Below are 19,613 nucleotides of genomic sequence, written 5' to 3'. Positions count from 1 at the left end.
TAAAAGTAAATGGAGGGAAATTGTGAATGTATGAAGGGATGACATGGCCCAATGTGCTGTTATTCTCACCTGCTTGATCAAATATTTTGAGTGGATGAGGAGAGGGTTACTTGAAAATGATGTAAGAGTAAACTAGTTCTAACTGTCAGGTCCTGATAGGGAAGAGCTGTGCCTTGCTACAAAGCTTTTGACCTAAGCTGTGTGACTGGGGATAGAGTAACCCTTTGTCACTGAGGTGCTGTGATGGGAAGGGTGAATAAATGGATTTAAACTGTGTATGACATAGGAGTGTAATTTGACTCAACCATTCCTTTTATTAAAGGGGACAGAGAGGGGTTCGCTGAATAAGTGAAGTGGTGAAGTGGCCTTATTGTGGATGTACTGTGTCTTGCTACATTGCTTCTGACCCAGGGCAGTGGGTGGGATACAAGGATGACTTGTCATTCGTGAGGAGCTAAGATGAGAGGGGCAAAAGGGTGGTGGATGGAAGTGGAATGGGTGGGAATGAAATAGGTGGGAGTGAGTATGTGCCTTTTGACTTGGTTACTTTCCTTGTAAGGGGTGAAAAGCCCTTGGTATATGGATATATATATAATACAAATCAAGAGTTATAATCCAAGTCAATAGCTTTTATGACAGTAGTAGAGCCTATATTAGAATTAGGAATGGAGAGAGCAAGTGGTTTGAGGCAAGGGTAATGAGCAGGGGGCTGGAGTTGGTTAAAGAAAATGGAGAAAATTGGGAGGTGAGCCACTTGTAATTTGCAGATGACACTACTTGGGGCAGGGTCAGAGGAGGGATTAAGGCAGTGATAGAATTTGGGAAGGCATGCAATAGAAGGAAGTTGAAGGTAAATGTGGGTAAAAGTAAGGTGATGAGATGTACAAGGGGAGAGGATGACAAAAATTTAGAAGTCTTAAAGGAAAGAGGCTGGAAGAAGTGTATAGTCTTGGGTATTTGGGGTCACATGTAACAGGAGAGGGAGTTGAGGTGGAAGTAAACTGTAGGTTGAGAGAAACAAGTAAGCCTTGGGGGATTAAAAAGTGCTATGAGAAATAGACATTTGGGAATGTATGCAAAGAGATTTTATGAAGGGGTAACAGTGCTGACAACACTGTATGGGGCAGAGACTTGGAATTTAAGAAAGGCAGAGAGGTTTAAATGTGTTTGAGCTGAAATGTCAGATAAGTATGGTAGGGGTTACAAGGTAAGAATGGGAGTGGATAAGGAGATTGCAGATTGAGTTGATGAAAGAGTATTAGGATGTTTTGGACATATGGAAAGAGTGAAGAAAGGTTAGTAAAAGAGACATGGAATGCAGAGGTGGATGGAGTGAACTTGAGGGGATGACCAAGGACGAGATGGATGGATAGGATGAAAAGGGCTTTGAGCAAGAGATGAATGTCTGTTGAGCAAGGAAGGGAGAAGACAGGAGGTAGGGGTGAGTGGAAAATGGCTGTGTATAGATGATACTTTGATACAAGGAAGGGAGGAGATGGGGGATGGGGGACAGAAAGTGGTTGTGTGTGAATGACATTTTGATGCAACCTGAAGGGGTTTTTCCCTGTCTCCTCTATTTTCTGCATGAGAGGACAGAAAGGGGGATTGCCAATAAGGTGAAGCAGCCTTGCTGTGGATGTATTGTGTCTTCCTGCATTGCTGTTGGCCCAGGGCAGTGGGTGGGAGACAGGGATGATCTTTCATCCATGAAGAGCTAAGATGAGAGGGAGGAAAGAGTGGTGGATGGGAGTGAAATGGGTTTGAGTGGGTACATGCCTTTTGACTTGGACACCTCCATTATAAGGGGGAAACGCCTTTGTTATATAGATAGATAATACAAATTATGCCAAATCTTGTAGTTGCAAATTACCTCTGTTAGAGAAGCCCCGATAGAAGTGAGGAACCACTCCAAAATATCACTATCTGCTTCCACACTGCCTGTCAATCCTCGAGTTGAAAATGAAAAATGAATTTTGAATGGGGATATGCATGCCTTTTCAACTACCAATCCATCATCGATCTCACTAGAATCCTGCAAAAATTCAGCAAACATAAATCACTGGAAGTAAAAGAAAGCCAATCAATATATTCACATATGAAGTTGCTAGGTAAGCTCTTCACAACATGAACAATGATACACAATTCTGTCCCATCTGGTAAACCTCTTAAAAAATGCCATATATCACCTGGTATTGAAATACTGTTTGCCCTATTCTGCATAAACAGTATTACTAGCATTTAAGTATTCTTTAAGCAAATAAATCCATCTTGCAATAATTCAGGAAAGAATAGGATACATCCTCTACATTTATTTTTTCTATAAACTAACTTTCAGAATGCTGCAATAAAATGCAAAGCATGAATAACAATTACATCCTAAATAAATAGGAATAATACATTAATAAAATGTCACTTTACCTGCACTAATGAATATGTCAATGGTGTAAGTAGCGTCTTGAGTTCAGTGTGAATGTTTCCATTATTCCACATGGATATGAAAGGTTTACCTAATTCATACATAGATAATAAGAATCCTTTATCCAACTTTAAGTAGAACTCTTGAGCAACTACACTCATGTGACTGAAACAAAAAAAGTTTAATTTTCTTCACTTTTCCACATTCATTAATAAGAATAATTAAATAAACAGACTTAAGTTCTTATCAACCAATATTTAGTTTCCATAAAGTTGACTGAAGTTAACCAAATGACTGCAACAAATAATTATTGTTGCCACAGGCTTCATTGACTGGAAAACTGCAGCCCCATAATACCAAATAATGGTCCTTGAACTCTCCTATAATAAGAATAACGGCAATTGTTGCCTTGACCTTCAATGAATGAAACCCCACAATGGCTGTATTTCTTAATATTCTTCAAACACCTATTGGTATGGGAATGTTTCTGATACCAGCTTACATGAGTAAGAGGGAAGCAGCTACTGGGTGTCACTTTACGAGAAATACTAAAGGAAATATAGTTGAGGCTGGTAGAGAGAGAGATCCTAAGCCCAGTCCAGACATCAACCAAAGAAATATGGAATTTGTGCCAAAATTCAACTTTCCTTTTTGTGAGTAAACACACTGCTAATTTGAGAAAAAATTCTAACCCCAAAATAATGACTATATTTGGCATACAATAATTCTGCACATCCATCATATTGAAAACCCCAGAGCCCTGAAGGTACCAAATTACTGAAGGTTGTGTGTAAATTGATTTCAGTTTTACAAGTGTATACATTCAGCCCTCAATTCAACATTAACTCCAAATAACAGAAATTGGATTTAAGTGTCAAAATTCAGTGACTCAGAATAAATTTCTGAGTTCCCACACTACAATGCACATCAAGATCCCATCTTCACAATCCTTGGTAAAAAATATATGCAGTACCTATTATATTCACTGGACTGGTGTTTCCCATCTCTTGTACATTAAATCAAGGGATGGGTGCATTGTTATCTTATCTTGCAAAAGATTCCTATATCAAAGCAAAGAAATCTAAGAAGGAGACATGAGAAACCAGTGCAGCAAGTAATCTTAACTTACGTGACAGTAGTTATGTGGTTTGGCGCATTGTGAAGAACAAAATAAATTTGGGCACATGGCTGCATTTTGCTGTTTTCAGTACAAGGGTAAAATACTGTTGGAAAAACTGCCTCTGGTAACTGATTATCCAGCTGTACGTAAGAAATACATTGTTATTAGAAGCATGAATGCATGAAAAAAACAATATATATGTATACCAGTATATATATATATATATATATATATATATATATATATATATATACACACACACACACACACAGAAGAGATAAAATACAAAAAAGATGTCATAGAAAAATGTAAAGATCAACCAAAATTATTTTACAGATTTGTAAACAACAAACTGAGAAGCAAACAAGAATTAGAGAAACTACGGCAAAGGAGGAGTCGAATACACAGAGGAAATAGAAATGGCAGAAATTATGAATAAGCTTTTTAAATCGGTGTTTACAAAGAAGAACATACAACCTAGAGATATCGAATGGGAGAAGAGAGTTCCCCCCTATGAAAGAGATAGAAGTATCAAGAAATGAAATAATGAAACACTTGAATAATCTTGATGTCAGAAAATAGCATGGACCAGATGAAATGGCAAACTGGATTTTAAAAGAATGCAGGAATGAACTAACAGACAAAATACATAGCCTAATAGACAGTTCATTGAAAGAGGGAAAATTTTCAGAAGAGTGGAAAAGAGCAAATATAGTACCTATATATAAAGGGGGAAACAAAGAAGACCCTACTAACTATAGACTGGTTTCCCTTACAAGTACGATAACTAAAATCTGTGAGAGAATTTTCAAAACTAAATGGGTAAAGCATTTGGAAAAAAAAAAACATACTAAATCCAAGACAATTTGGATTTAGAAAAGGATGATCATGTGTCACAAACTTAACGTATTTCTATTCAAGGCTAATAGATGTAATACAAGAAAGAGATGGGTTGGCTGATTATGCATTTCTAGACCTGAAAAAAGCTTTTGATAAGGTGCCACATAAGAAGTTACTTAAGAAATTAGAAACTGCAGGAGGAATACAGGACAAACTACTGAAGTGGATGGAAGACTTCTTGTATGAAAGAAAAATGAGAATGGTGATAAAAGACAAACACTAATTGGGATGAAGTGATAAGTGGTGTTCCACAAGGAACAGTTTTGGCCCCAATAATGTTTGGTATATATATTAATGATATGGATGAAGGAATAGAAAGTTATATGAGCTTCTTTGCGGATGATGCAAAATTGTTGAAAAAAGTGAACACTGAAGAAGATTGTGAGTCGCTACAGAGTGATCTCAATAAAGTATGGGAATGAAGTAGGAAGTGGGAGATGGAATTCAATATCAAGAAGTGTAGTATTATGGAATTTGGAAGAAGCATGAGGTGGAATGGGCGGTGGACAAGGTGCAAGGATGACCCGTCATCCAGGAGGTGCTAAGATAAGAGGGAGGGTGGAGGGGTGTGGAGTGTATTCAGGGATGGAATGGGTGGGAATGATTTTATGCCTTTTCCTTTTTGGCTACCTCCCTTGTAAGGGGGAAAAAGCCTTGGTATATGTATGTATGTAAAAAAAGAATAGTGGGATCATATAAATTGGAAGAAAAATTAAAAAAAAGTAGAAAATGAGAAGGACCTGGGAGTCATTATCATGAATAATATGTCCCCTGAGAAGCATATATACAAAATTTTTGGAGAAACTTATAATTTAATAAAAACAATCAAAGTTGCTTTTACATACCTGGACAAAGAAATGGTGAAAAAAATACTAGTTACCTTGATAAGACCAAGATTGGAATATGCAGCGACGATGTGGTCACCAAATACAAAAAAATGTATAACAAAACTTGAAAGAATACAAAGAGCAATTACAAAACTAGCACCAACACTCTCAGAACTATCATATGAAGAGAGGCTAACAAAACTTGATCTACAGACATTAGAACAAAGAAGAGATAGAGAAGACTTGATAACTATTCATAGAATCATGAAAGACAGAAACTATCGATAGAGAGGATCTAATAAAATGGGATAGTAGAAATACAAGAGGACACTGAGAGAAAATCAAGAAAGACTAATATAGAAGGGACCTGCAAAAGAACAGCTTTCCCCACAGAGTAATAGACATCTGGAACAAGTTGGATGAAAAAGTGGTGTGTGTAAAAACAATTCATGAATTTAAAAACAGTTTAGATAAAATGAGATATGAAGATGAGACACCACGATCATAGCTCCCCTTCCCATAAAATACAACTAGTTGTATCAATAAAAGTGGCATTTAAATACTTGGACGATGACATGATAAAAAAAAATGTTGATTAAATTGATAAGGCCTAGACTAGAATATTCAGCAACATTGTGGTCACCCAGTACCTAAAAGAATATAAAGAAAATAGAAAGAATCCAGAGAGCAGCAAATAAATGGCACCTGCACTTGCAAACCTATCATATGAGGAGAGATTGGCTAAACTGGAGTTACCAACGCTGGAGCAAAGAAGAGAGAGAGGTGACCTACTGACCATCTACAGAATCATGAAAGGCACAGAGATACTTGATAGAGGGGACTTACTAAACTGGGACAAGAGAAATACAAGAGGACATGGAAAGAAAATAAAAAAACATAGCTATAGAAGAGAACTGAAGAAAAACAGTTTTCCACATAGAGTAGTGGACACTTGGAACAAACTGGACAAAGAAATAATATGTGGAAAAACCATTCATGAGTTTAACCTCTTCAGTACGGGCCTTAAATCTCGCGGGCAGCAGCCGATGCCAGCCATACGACGTGTCGTAATAATACTCGCATCATAAAATATAGTCACCGCTTATATCGATCATTCTCTCTTTCACCCGTGAATTTTGATAACCATAGAAAATGTGATTACAGACCGTTTAGAGAGTATGTCATTACGGAGGGGCAACTACAATAAATATATTCAAGACGCCGATATGGCAGCCTCGCGTATCCACTTGCTCCTCATGACGCCTACGTATGCGACACCGTATGGAAGGGGTTAAAAGCAAACTAGAGACTGTGAGATACAAAGGCAGGACACCACGAGCATAGCTCCCCTTCCCGCAAAATACAACTATGTAAATATATATATATATATATATATATATATATATATATATATATATACACACACAATTATATATATATATATATAATGAGTGAAGAAGAAAAAGAAAAAGAACTTAGAAGTGAAGTGAAAGGAACGAAAAAAGAATTGAGAACGAAAAGAATTATTTTTTTTTGGAAAGTAGTGGACCTGAAGTTGAGAAAATGGTATATCACAAAGAAGGAAACAAAACAGACAGAAGAAGGGAAAGAAAAAAAATTAAATTAGCATATACCAACATTGACGGAATGATCTAAGGAACGAATGAACTGAATGATTACCTGGCATCAGAAAAGCCAGACATGATGGGAAGAGTGGAAACGAAATTGAAAGGGAATCTACCACTTAACACAGTGGGACAAGGTCTATATAACTGCTGGATGAAGAATAGAAAGGAAAAACAAGGAGGGGGAGTGCTAATTCTGACCAAGAAAGACTTAAATGTGAAAAAGATAACAGAAGGAAGAAATAATGTAGAGTCAATCATGATAAAGATAGAAAACAACCACATGAAAAGTGGAAAATTTGTAGTAGTGTATGTGCCCCATAAAACACAGGCCTGGACAGAACATAATCATTCCAAATTGTTAGAAGATACGAAACATGAACTAACTGATATACTCAAAGAAAGAGGAAATACAGTAGTTATGGGTGATTTTAATTCCAAAGAAATATGTTGGGAAGAATTGACAGTGAGGGGTGGAGAGGACATATGGGGCAGCATGCTACTTGATATGACCACTGAATACACATTGACCCAATGGATAAAGGAAAATACCAGATACAGAAACAATGAGGAACCTTCGAGACTGGATTTAGTACTCACAACGGAACCTGAAATTGTAGACAGAATAGAATACAAAACACCGTTAGGAAAGAGTGACCATGTATTAATAGAATTCAAATTAAAAGAGCAAATGGACCTAAGAAGAAATGAGAAACATAGAATAGGAAGACCAATGTATAGCAAAAAGAATTTTGAGAAACTTGAAGAGTTTTTTTTGAAATGCAAACTGGGAAAAATTCCTTAGTGAGGAAACAAGGATGTAAAATTATAATGAGGGTGTGATTAAATATGTTCCACAACAAAAGCAAGAAAGAATATACATAAAAAACTGGTATAACAAAAAATGTAGTGAAGCCAAGGATAAAAGAGACAAAGCCTGGAAAAAATGGAAAAAGACAAAAAAAAAAAAAAGAACAAATGGCAAACATATATCACACTAAGAAATGATTGTAAAAATACGCAGAGAGGAAAAGAGAAATTATGAAAAGGAAATTATAGAAAAATGTAAGGATCAGCCGAAGCTATTTTACAGATATGTGAATGGTAAACTGAAAAACAAACAAGAAATAGAAAAACTATGCCAAGGAAGTCATGAATACACAAAAGAACAAGAAATGGCAGAAATTATGAGTAACCACTCTAGATCGGTTTTCACAATTGAGAACTCGCCTAACTGTGATGGAATAGAAAAACAGAATTCCCCCCAAATGAAGGAAATAACCATAACAAAAAAGGATATCAGTGACCAAATAAAAAACCTAGATGTTAGAAAATTGCATGGTCTGAATAGAATTGCAAATTGGATACTGAAGGAATGAGTGGAGGAACTAACAGATAAAATACACACTATAATAAAATACTCGCTCAAAGAAGGAAAAATACCACAAGACTGGAAAAATGCAAATATTGTACCAATATATAAAGGAGGAAGTAAGGAAGATCCAACTAACTACAGACCGGTCTCCCTAACAAGCACAGTAGCTAAAATATGTGAAAAAGTGATTAAAAGTAGATGGGTTAAACATTTGGAAGAAAAATCTATAATAAACCCAAGCCAATTTGGATTTAGACAAGGAAGATCATGTACAACAAATCTAATCTGCTTCTGAAAATCCATGTGAACAAGTTGTATAGACACGGTAAAGGAAACATGGACTGGAGGTGAAGCTTTTATTCCTGACGTTAGGAATAAAAGCTTCACCTCCAGTCCATGTTTCCTTTACCGTGTCTATATAATCTGCTTCTATTCGAGAATAATTGATATAATAGATGAGAGAGATGGATAGGCAGACTGTGCCTATCTAGATCTACAAAAGGCATTTGACAAAGTACTGCAGAAAAAATTAATAGGAAAATTAGAATCAATAGGTGGCATTGCAGGTAATTTATTAAAATGGATGTAAGACTTCCTGACTGGGAGAAAAATGAGGGTGGTAATTAGAGGCAAATACTTGAAATGGGAAGAAATGATAAGTGGTGTTCCACAAGGGTCAGTACTGGCTCCAATCATGTTTGCCAAATGTATAAACGACATGGACAAAGGAGTTGAATGTTATATGAATTTCTTTGCAGATGATGCAAAAATATTAAAAAAAGTATCAACAAATGAGGACTGTGACTCATTACAATCAGACCTGGACACAATCTGGAAATGGACTCAAAAGTGGGAGGTGAACTTTAATATCAAGAAATGTAGCATAATAGAGGTTGGTAAAAGCAAAAATAGAATTTAAAAAAATTACAAAATTGGTGAAAATGAAATAAAAAAGTGCACTTGGGAAGGGACCTTGGAGTGATAATCAGCAATGACATGACACCGGACAGACATATAAACAAAATAGTAGCTGAAACATACAACCTACTAAGGTCATTGAAAGTGGCATTTGAATACTTGGATGAAGAAATGATAAAAAAAGTAATAGTCACATTGATTAGAACAAAACTGGAATATGCAGCGATGCTATGGGCACCCAGTAATAAAAAGAATATAAGGAAACTAGAAAGAATACAGACAGCAACAACAAAGTTGGCACCAGCTCTTTCCAAATTAACATACAAACAAAGATTATCAAAGCTAGAACTACCAACACTAGAGCAAAGAAGAGAAAGAAGTGATCTACTGACTATATATAGAATCATGAAAGGAATGGAAATCCTTGACAGAAAAGATTTGCTAAAAAATGACAATGGAAAAACAAGAGGTCATGAAAAGAAACTCAAAAAGGACAACTATACATGAGATAGGAAAAAGAATAGCTTCCCACATAGAATGCTGGGTATATGGAATAACTTAGATGAAAAAACAGTGTGTGCAAATACTATTCACGATTTTAAGAATAAAGTTGATGCCGAAAGATACAAAGACAGGTCACCACGAGCATAGCTCCCTTCCCGTATAATACAACTAGGTAAATTCATGTTGGTCAGGGTGGCTGCGAAGTCTGGACTCTGGTGATATCTTCAAATTTCAAGGATAACAATGACAAGGAAGTACCTGTGTTGTATTAATAGGGAAGGGGAAAGCTCGTGGTATAGTGGGAAGGTGAAGAAAAAGGAGAAAGGGAGGGATTACTGAGGAAAGTGGAAGGAAATGAGGAAGGGAAAGATAGGGCCCAGGAAGGCAGATGGCATGTAAGCAAAAGACGGCCTGACAATAGTGGTGAGGTTGATGTGATTAATAAAAATGTAAAAATTAGAAATATAGATATGAGCAGCACAATGGAAGGTGAAGATAACTATTTTCATGGATTTAATGAGGGAGGAAATGACAACCTCCCCGACTAGTAAATCTAGAGGAGAAACTAAAAGAAATGAATGAAAATTGGGAAGCTAAGTTTAACCAAATAAAGTTGATTACTCAAAGAGTTGATAAACTGGAAGAACTAAAGAAAAATTCAAAACCTAACTAAAGAAATAGTAGAATTAAAAAGACAGTTAAGAGAAGTAAAGGATGAGAATGAAGAATTGAAGAGGAGTAATAAAGAGAATAAAGAGTCCATAATAAAAATAGGTAAGTGGTTGGAAAAAAGTACAACAGAACAATAAAATGGAATTTAGAGGTATAATGGAACAGCAGATGAAAGAACAAATTAAGGATTATTTCTGCAGCTTTGTCTGTGTTACGATGTGTGCATGTGATTGTTATGTCGTCTGCGTAGGAAGAGATTTGTATTTCTGAGGTGTCTGGCGTGGGTAAGTCATGCATGTATAGATTAAATAGTGTGGGGGATAGAACTAAGCCCTGTGGTACTCCGTTCTTAATGTTTCTGATGTACAATGATTGGCCATTATATGACACGTAAGCATTCCTACCTGCCAGATAATTGGCCAGCCATCTTTTGGTGTTATTGTGCATGTCTGTGTTATATATTTTATTTGTTAGGTTGTGGCGGGGGATAGCATCAAAAGCTTTACTAATGTCTAATGTTATAAGAAGTGTTCTTTGGTGGGGCCTATCTGAATTGATGCCATCTAAAATTCTTTGTGTGAGGTTTGTCAGAAGAGTGTTTGTGGAGTGTAGTGGCCTAAAACTGTGTTGTGAGTCAGCAAGGGGAATATGTGGTGTGACAAGTTTAAGTATTAGGCGTTCAATGACTTTAGAGGGGGTGCAGAGAAGTGTGATTGGGCGGTGCGATGTTGGGATTGTTGGGTCTTTGTTCGGTTTTGGAATGGTGATTATTTGACCATGCTTCCAGATGTCGGGTATAGTGTTGTGTGAATAGCTGTAGTTTGCAATGTTTGTGAGTGCATGTATACCTTGTGGTCCAATGTGTTTTAGGTGGATGTTGCTTATGTTATCAGGGCCACAGGCAGATGAGTGCTTGAGACTATGTATTATGAGTTTTGTCTGACTGTCTATGAAGGGTATATAGTCTGGACAAAAGAACACAAATACATACCTCATCTCTACATCAACAACACTAATACCACACACAAACACACCAAAAATTCTTGGTGTAACATATGATACATCCATGTCTTTCAAACAACACATCACAAACATAAAAAACAAATGCACACCTAGACTTAACGCACTTAAGTCAATCACTGGAACAACGTTTGGACAAAACAAAGAAACTAATATAACAATATACAAACAATGCATACGCTCAGTGTTGAATTATGCGAGTCCTGCATGGGCTCCTAATCTCAGTGAGACACACCACAACACCCTTCAAATCATACAAAACAAAGCCCTAAAAACAATTACAGGCTGCACAAATACAACACCTACAGACCATTTACACCATGAAACAAAAGTCCTCAAAGTCAAGGACCACCTCGACATGAGAGGCACACAAACACTTGCCGCAGCCACCACAAACACATTACACCCGCTACACTACATAGCAGAACACCCACACACACCAAGAAACATTAAAACAACACCCAAAGACCTTTATCACGCACAGATACTCTCTTCTCTTTCTCCACAACCACCAAATACCAGCCTCCAGAAACATATTCATAATCATATCACTCACCGCTCCATTAACACACTGCTGCATGCCACACCCCCTGATATCCACCCTTCTGAATCCTCTCTCCCACGAAAGGACAGAGTCCACTTGGCCAGACTGCGGTGCGGTCACCACCCAGCACTTCTAAGCTACCAGAAGAGGCTGGATGACCGCATTGTGAACAGCTGCCCAGGATGTAACACTTCACCCCATACCATACAACACATAATGGAAGACTGCATTATACACAATCATGCACACAAACAACACAACATACGCTCTATAAAGGATTTGTGGGAAAACCCAGTTTCGGCTATGGCATTCCTTGGGGAGACGGGACTGCTCGGACAGACAGTCTAGGGAACGACAACAACAACAACAACAACAAATTAAGGACACAGTTATTAAAGTGATGAGGGAGAAGGAGAATATAGTATGAGACTTAGCGGATAAAAAGAAATGTATAATTGTATTAGGGATGGAAGAGAAGTATAATCTAAATAGGACTACAAGATTAAAGGAAGAAAAGAAAAAAGTAAATACGATATTAGAGGTAGTTCAAGAAGATAAACCTGAAACAAGGAAAGAAATAGAAGAAATATATAGACTAGGGAAATACAATACAGATAAGACCAGACCAATTAAGGTTAAATTCAGGTCACAAACAACAGCAGAGAATATCTTAGCAAAAACAGGGAAACTAGCAGACAGTGATCAATATAAACAGGTATGGATAAGAAGAGAAATGAATAAAGAGGAAAGAGAGGATGAGAAACTAAAAGACTAGAAGCTAAGGAAAAAAACAAGGAAAGAACAGAGTCAGAAAAAGAGAAATTCTATTGGAGAGTAGTGAATATGAAAGTGAGGAAATGGTTCATAGCAGAGAAAAAAAAGAAGGGAAACAGAAAATACAATGGAAGTAGCAGAAAATTAAAAGTGCCTTACACAAATATAGATGGATTAATAACAGGCTTGAACGAACTGAATGATTCCTTGAAAGAAAAAGGACTGGACATAATGAGAATTGTAAGGACAAAACTGAAAGGCCCACTACCACCCAACAGTATAGGACAGGGTGCATATAATTATTGGATTAAAAATAGAGAGGTAAAACAAGGGGGTGGAGTTATGCTCCTGACTAAGAAGGATATAAATGTGAGGAATGTCACATAGGGAAAGAATAGAGTAGAGATGATTATGATGGAAGTGGAGGACAAGGATGGGAAGAGCAGGAGGTTTGTAGTAACTTATGTGCCTCCTAAAACGGCTTCGTGGGAAGAGAAAGAACACAAAAATATGTTAGAAGACACAAGGATAACACTAAATATGATAATGAAAGATGGAGGAAGAATAGTTATAATGGGTGACTTTAATTGTGAAGAAATCTGCTGGGAAGAAATGCCAGTGAAGGGTGGAGATGACCTATGGGGGAAATGTACTTGATATGATTATACTAAGTATAGAAATGATATGATTATACTAGGTATAGAAATGAGGAAGAGCCATTGACACTAGATCTAATAATCACATCAGAACCTGAAATAGTGGACAAGATTGAATATAAGACACCAATAAGTAAAATTGACCACATATTAGTAGAACTAGAACTAAATGAAGAAAAATACATGAGAAAAAATGAACAATATAGAAAGAGAAGAATGATGTATGGAAAAACAAATTTTGATAAAATGAGAAAAGTTTTTCAAAAAGCAAACTGGGAAAGGATATACAAACAGGAAACAACAGTAGAAGAGAAATGGAAAATTTTGACAAAAATTGATAAAGGAGTGGAAAAGTATGTTCCAAGACAAAAACAAGAAAAAGGATATGTAAAATGTTGGTATAACAAAAGATGTAGAGAGTTAAAAGATAAAAGGGATAAAGCTTGGATAAAATGGAGGAAAGACGAACCTGAAAAATGGAAAATATATAGTGATTATAGAAATGAATATGTACAAGTGTGCAGAGAAGAAAAGAGAAAATATGAAAAGGATGTCATAGGAAAATGTAAAGATCAACCAAAACTATTTTATAGATTTGTAAACAACAAACTGAAAAACAAACAAGAATTAGTGAAACTACGAGAAGGAATACACATAGGAAAAAGAAATGGCAGAAATTATGAACAAGTCTTTTAAATCAGTGTTTACGAGGGAGAACATACAACTTAGAGATGTCAAGTGGGAGGGGAAAGTCCCCCCTATGAAAGAATGAAATAATGAATCACTTGTAAATATAACAAAAGAAAAAATTAAAAGATGTATAGACAAACTCAAAGTTAATAAAACACTAGGGCCTGACGGTTGGCATCCAAGAATCTTAAAGGAAATGAAAAATGAGATTGTTGTTCCATTAGAAATTATTTTCAAGAAATCCATCATATCCGGAGATGTCCCAAGAGAATGGAAACTAGCTAACGTTACTCCCATATTCAAAAAAGGTGACAAAAAGAGACCAAATAACTATAGGCCTATAAGTTTGACTTCAATTGTAGGAAAAATAATGGAAACTATCATCAGAGATGCTATCGAACATCATTTAGAAAGTAACCATTTGATAAATGATAGCCAGCATGGTTTCAGACGGAAACGTTCTTGCGTGACTAACTTACTCGAATTCTACAACACAGTTATCTCGAATTATGACAAAAGAAACAATATAGATTTAATATATCTAGACTTTGCAAAAGCTTTTGATACCGTCCCACACAAAAGACTACTTACTAAATTAGCTTTACATGGAATAAGTGGTAGCCTGTTAGGTTGGACTAGTAACTGGTTGAATAGTTGAAAACAGAGAGTTGTTTTAAATGGAAAAACTTCTAGATGGAAAAATGTTACAAGTGGAGTTCCTCAGGGTCCGTTCTTGGACCACTTCTATTCATAGTATATATAAATGATATAGACCATGGACTAAAATCTACTGTTTCCAAATTTGCTGATGATACAAAACTGTGTGGAGTGGCAAATGATCACTCAAACCAATTAGATATTCAAGAAGATTTAGATAAATTACAGCAATGGTCTGAAAAGTGGCTAATGAAATTTAACACAAGTGAATGCAAGGTAATGCATATAGGTAAAAATAACAGTAAGTACGATTACAAATTATTTGGAAATTCGTTAACAAAAGTGGATAGTGAAAAAGACCTCGGCGTAATTATCAGTAACGACCTCAAATCATCCAAGCAGTGTATTTCAGCCTCTGAGAAAGCAAATAAGATTCTAGGACTCATTGCGTGATCTTTTGATTTCAAAAGTCCATCACTCATTAACAAGCTATATAAATCATTAGTTCGTCCACATTTGGAATATGCTGTTTCCGTATGGTCACCGAATCTCATTAAAGACATTGACAGACTGGAAAAAGTACAACGGCGAGCCACAAAAGTGATTCCAAATATAAAAAATAAATCATACGAAAATCTACTAAAACATATGAATCTGTTTTCCCTAAAAAAGCATAAACTCAGAGGTGACTTGATACAGGTCTTTAAAATTTTAAAGGGAATTGACAACATCAAAAGTGACAAAATTTTCACATTGAATGCAAATCAGACAAGAAACAATGGTCTCAAACTGTCCGGAAATAGATTCAATTTGGAAGTAGGTAGAAACAACTTTGCCAACCGTGTAGTTAATGAATGGAATAAACTTCTTGCACAGGTAGTGCAATGTAGTTCAGTTCGAAGCTTTAAGAATCATTTAGATAAACACCTAAGCAAGATGCTGTAATGATTATAATTTATTTTATACTATTTGTTTTTGTTTTGTTATCATTTGTCTGTCTGATTTTCATCTATTATTAGTTATATGTCAATTTATTATTATTTACTATTTACCTGTTTGTTTATTTTTTAACTATACCTATGCATTTATTTATGCATTTTATTTGTTATTTATATTATTATAGTTTTTATTTATTATTTTATTATTATTATGATTTTTTTTTCTTCGCATCCGACCTAGATATGGACCAAAAGGTCTCCTGTCGGCATGCTCCACCTTTGTAATCCTTTATGTCAGAAAATCGCATGGTCCAGATGAAATGGCAAACTGGATTTTGAGTGAATGCAGGGATGAACTAACAGACAAAATACATAGTCTAATAAGCAGTTCATTGAAGGAAGGAAAAGTTCCAGTAGATTGGAAAAGAGCAAATATAGTACCAATATATAAGGGGGAAAACAAAGAAGACCCTACAAACTATAGGTTGGTCTCTCTTACAAGTACAGTGCAAAAATTTGTGAAAGAATTATCAAAATTAGATGGGTAAAGCATTTGGAAAAAAACATGTACTAAATACAAGGCAGCTTGGATTTAGACAAGGAAGATCATGTGTCACAAACTTGATGTGTTTCTATTCAAGACTAATAGATATAATACAGGAAAGAGATGGATGGGCTGACTGTGCATTTCTAGACCTGAAAAAAGCTTTTGATAAGGTGCCACATAAGAAATTGCTAAAGAAATTAGAAACTGCAGGAGGAATACATGGCAAAGTACTTAAGTGGATGGAAGACTTCTTGCATGAAAGGAAAATGAGAGTGGTGATAAGAGACAACATTCCAATTGAGATGAGGTGATTAGTGGAGTTCCACAAGGAACAGTACTGGCCCCAATAATGTTTGCTATATATATTAATGATATGAATGAAGAATAGAAAGTTATATGAGCTTCTTTGCAGACAATGCAAAAATGTTTAAAAAAGTGAACACCGAAGAAGATTGTAAATTGCTGCAAAGTGATCTCAATAAAGCATGGGAATGGAGTAGGAAGTGGGAGATGGAATTCAAGATTAAGAAGTGTAGTATAATGGAAATTGGAAGAAGCAAAAAAAGAATAGTAGAATCAGTTACATTGGGAGAGGAAGAAATTAAAAATGTGGAAAAAGAGAAGGACCTAGGAGTCATTATTATGAATAATATATCCCCTGAGAAACATATAAACATAATTTTTGGAGAAACTTATAGTTTAATAAGATCAAAGTGGCATTTACATACCTGGACGAAGAAATGGTGAAGAAAATACTGGTCACTGATAAGACCAAAATTGGAGTATGCAGCGACGATGTGGTTACCAACTACATAAAAATGTATAACAAAACTTGAAAGAATACAAACAGCAATTATGAAATTGGCACCAACGCTCTCAGAACTATCATATAAGGAGAGCCTGGCAAAACTTGAACAATAGACATTGGAGCAAAGAAGAGAGAGAGGAGAATTGATAACTATAGAATCATGAAAGGCATGGAAATTATTGATGGAGAGGATCTAATAAAATGGGATAGTAGAGATACAAGAGGACATGGAAAGAAAATCAAGAAAGACAATTATAGAAGAGACCTGAAAAAGAACAGCTTTCCCCACAGGATAATAGATGTTTGGAACCAGTTAGATGAGAATGTGGTGTGTGCAAAAATGATACACAAATTTAAAAAGTCTAGATAAAACAAGATATGAAGACAGGACACCACAAGCATTGCTCCCCTTCCCGTAAAATACAACTACGTAAATACAACTAAGTAAATACACATGTCAGATTGACAGCGAAGGTTGGAACTCAGAAAAAAAAAAAGAACACAATTTTTGTGGAATTCAGCCATGAGGGAATACCTGTGTTGTATTAGTAGGGAAGGGGAAAGCTCATGGTGTAGTGGGCAGGTGAAGAAAAAGGAAAAGGGGAGATATTATTGAGGAAAATGGAAGAAAATGAAGATGGGGACAAACGTGCCTTGGACGTCAGAAGGGGTGTAAACAAAAGGTGTGCAGATGACACAGACGAGGTTGTACAGGTGGCCAGAGGTATTAAAAGTAGGAATATAGACACCATGAGCATAACTCCCCTTCCTGTTAAATACAACTAGGTAATATATCTGCGTAAATACACACACATATATATATATATATATACATATATATATATATATATATACACTTAGAATTCTCCAGTCAAAATAAATTATTAACATTTACGTTATTATATTACATAAAAACATTAATTCAATAACTTAAATAATATATCATCTCCAGCAATTTTACCTGTAGTCTGTGAATCTTTGATGAAAAATACACATAGTGTTTAGAATGCCTATAGTGCATCCAGAATCCAGGTCTTTTGGTTCTACGAAGACGACAGGAGAAAGGCTGAATCATTCGCATTCTTTCTAAGTCAACCTGAATATAAAATGTTGAATTAAAAAATTACATATTGTTATTAGGTTCTATAGAGACATAAACATATTTCAGACACCACTGAATGATAATAAGAAATGAATCCACTATTTGAACACAAAACAGAAAAACAAATATTTCCAAATGTGTAACTATTACAAGTAAACCTATTGTATATTTCATCAAAGGTACTGGAAGTTTAAAAACATTAAAGAACATAGCACAACATAAAGTACTACAAGACAACATCCATCTATTTTGGTCAAACTTACCATTACATTCTGTTTTTTCAATCTTCGAAGCTATATAACCCAGGCAGGAAACCAAAAAATGAGGAAATAGCTACTTATTCAACATAGGCATATCTACAAAGAAAATAAATAAATGCATGGCCTCTGTGGTATACATACCCTATCCATAAATCTCTTCTTTGCCACCTCTATTTACTCCATATACTCAGTGCAATATTGTTCCCTGAATAGAAGTACTGGTTTCCAGTATAAAACATACCTAACTCACTGTCCTCTTTCTCTATTGGTATGTCTTTAACTAATTTCAACTTACAGTAAAGGAGCAATGTTCATGGGGGCTCCATCTCTTCTTCATCTGCCATATCTAGCTTTATATTAATCTATGAAGTAAGGAAGACAAATGAGTGGAAAGGTAGGGAGGTAAACACATAGAACAATAGGAGTTTTCATTCACTGATGTTTCATCCTTACCAGGACGTCCTCAGAGTACATACAATTTCAGAAAATCCACAACTTATACTTCATCCTTGCCATGCCCCTCCATCCACCTCCCTACCCTCATCTGTACTCTACATTTCTCTGATGACTTTGACCATGCTGCATTTCCCCTCTGTCTACCTTTCTGTTCTTACCTGTCCTTTATACCTCCTTGATGATCAAGGTGCTTCATGCTTCTATGGTTGATGCAGGGGTGGGACATGATGTAGGCCACCTCCACTATTTTCCTTTTCTTTTTTGGTAGTCCTTTGTGGAGTGAAAGAGGGTAGGTGCTCCACAAAGGACTAGAAAAAAAGAAAAGGAAAATAGTGGAGGCAGCCTACATTGCTTCCCAACCCTGCATCAACCATATGGATGGGTTCATAAAGTTAGCAGGAGCAGCAGCTTAATAATCAAGATTGTCAAGAGGATGAGTTAATATCCTTCACGCAAGAAGTACTTTTCAATTTGTTCCCATGATCCTGTGATAATTTGAACCTACTTTGGAGATCAGGTACTGGCTCCTTGGGGATGAACTCTGGGTGAAGGGTAGAGTGTGGTGATCTGCTCCACTGAACACACCACCCCAAGTCATGAAGTAATAGGTGCTACGCACAAAAGAATCTCATCACCAAAACAACAATGCAACATTACAAATAAACACTTCCAAAATAAGCATCAAGCCCACAATGCCAGTAAACAAATAGATAACAAAAGAAATATGCACAATAAAAACAGAATCAGAAAGTACCTCATCTTCAATAAAGATGTAGAAAAAGTAAAGAAGTTGAAAAACCTCAC

General features: G+C 35.9%; 1 protein-coding gene across 8 annotated transcripts in view; it reads right to left on the bottom strand.

The window, feature by feature from the left end:
- The window catches only part of LOC143022390 (intermembrane lipid transfer protein VPS13A-like), a 617,111-nt gene that overhangs the window by 242,811 nt on the left and 354,687 nt on the right, over nt 1-19,613 (bottom strand). For 7 of the 8 annotated variants that reach the window (XR_012966042.1, XM_076180547.1, XM_076180549.1 and 4 more), the window contains 5 exons: nt 18,357-18,386; nt 17,953-18,087; nt 3,546-3,676; nt 2,419-2,581; nt 1,871-2,032 (listed from right to left, as the gene is read on the bottom strand). Coding sequence is in view for 7 of the 8 variants with exons in the window: in XM_076180547.1 (XP_076036662.1) it covers nt 1,871-2,032; nt 2,419-2,581; nt 3,546-3,676; nt 17,953-18,087; nt 18,357-18,386 (621 nt within the window). In the remaining variant the exon portion in view is untranslated. The remainder of the gene's footprint in view (nt 1-1,870; nt 2,033-2,418; nt 2,582-3,545; nt 3,677-17,952; nt 18,088-18,356; nt 18,387-19,613) is intronic. The other variant, XM_076180550.1, reaches the window with a different exon arrangement.

The sequence above is a fragment of the Oratosquilla oratoria genome, chromosome 44, assembly GCF_046742065.1.
Source record: "Oratosquilla oratoria isolate Oo_2021 chromosome 44, ASM4674206v1, whole genome shotgun sequence".
Taxonomy (NCBI): Eukaryota; Metazoa; Arthropoda; class Malacostraca; order Stomatopoda; family Squillidae; genus Oratosquilla; species Oratosquilla oratoria.
This window is presented reverse-complemented; position numbering and strand designations above follow the sequence as displayed.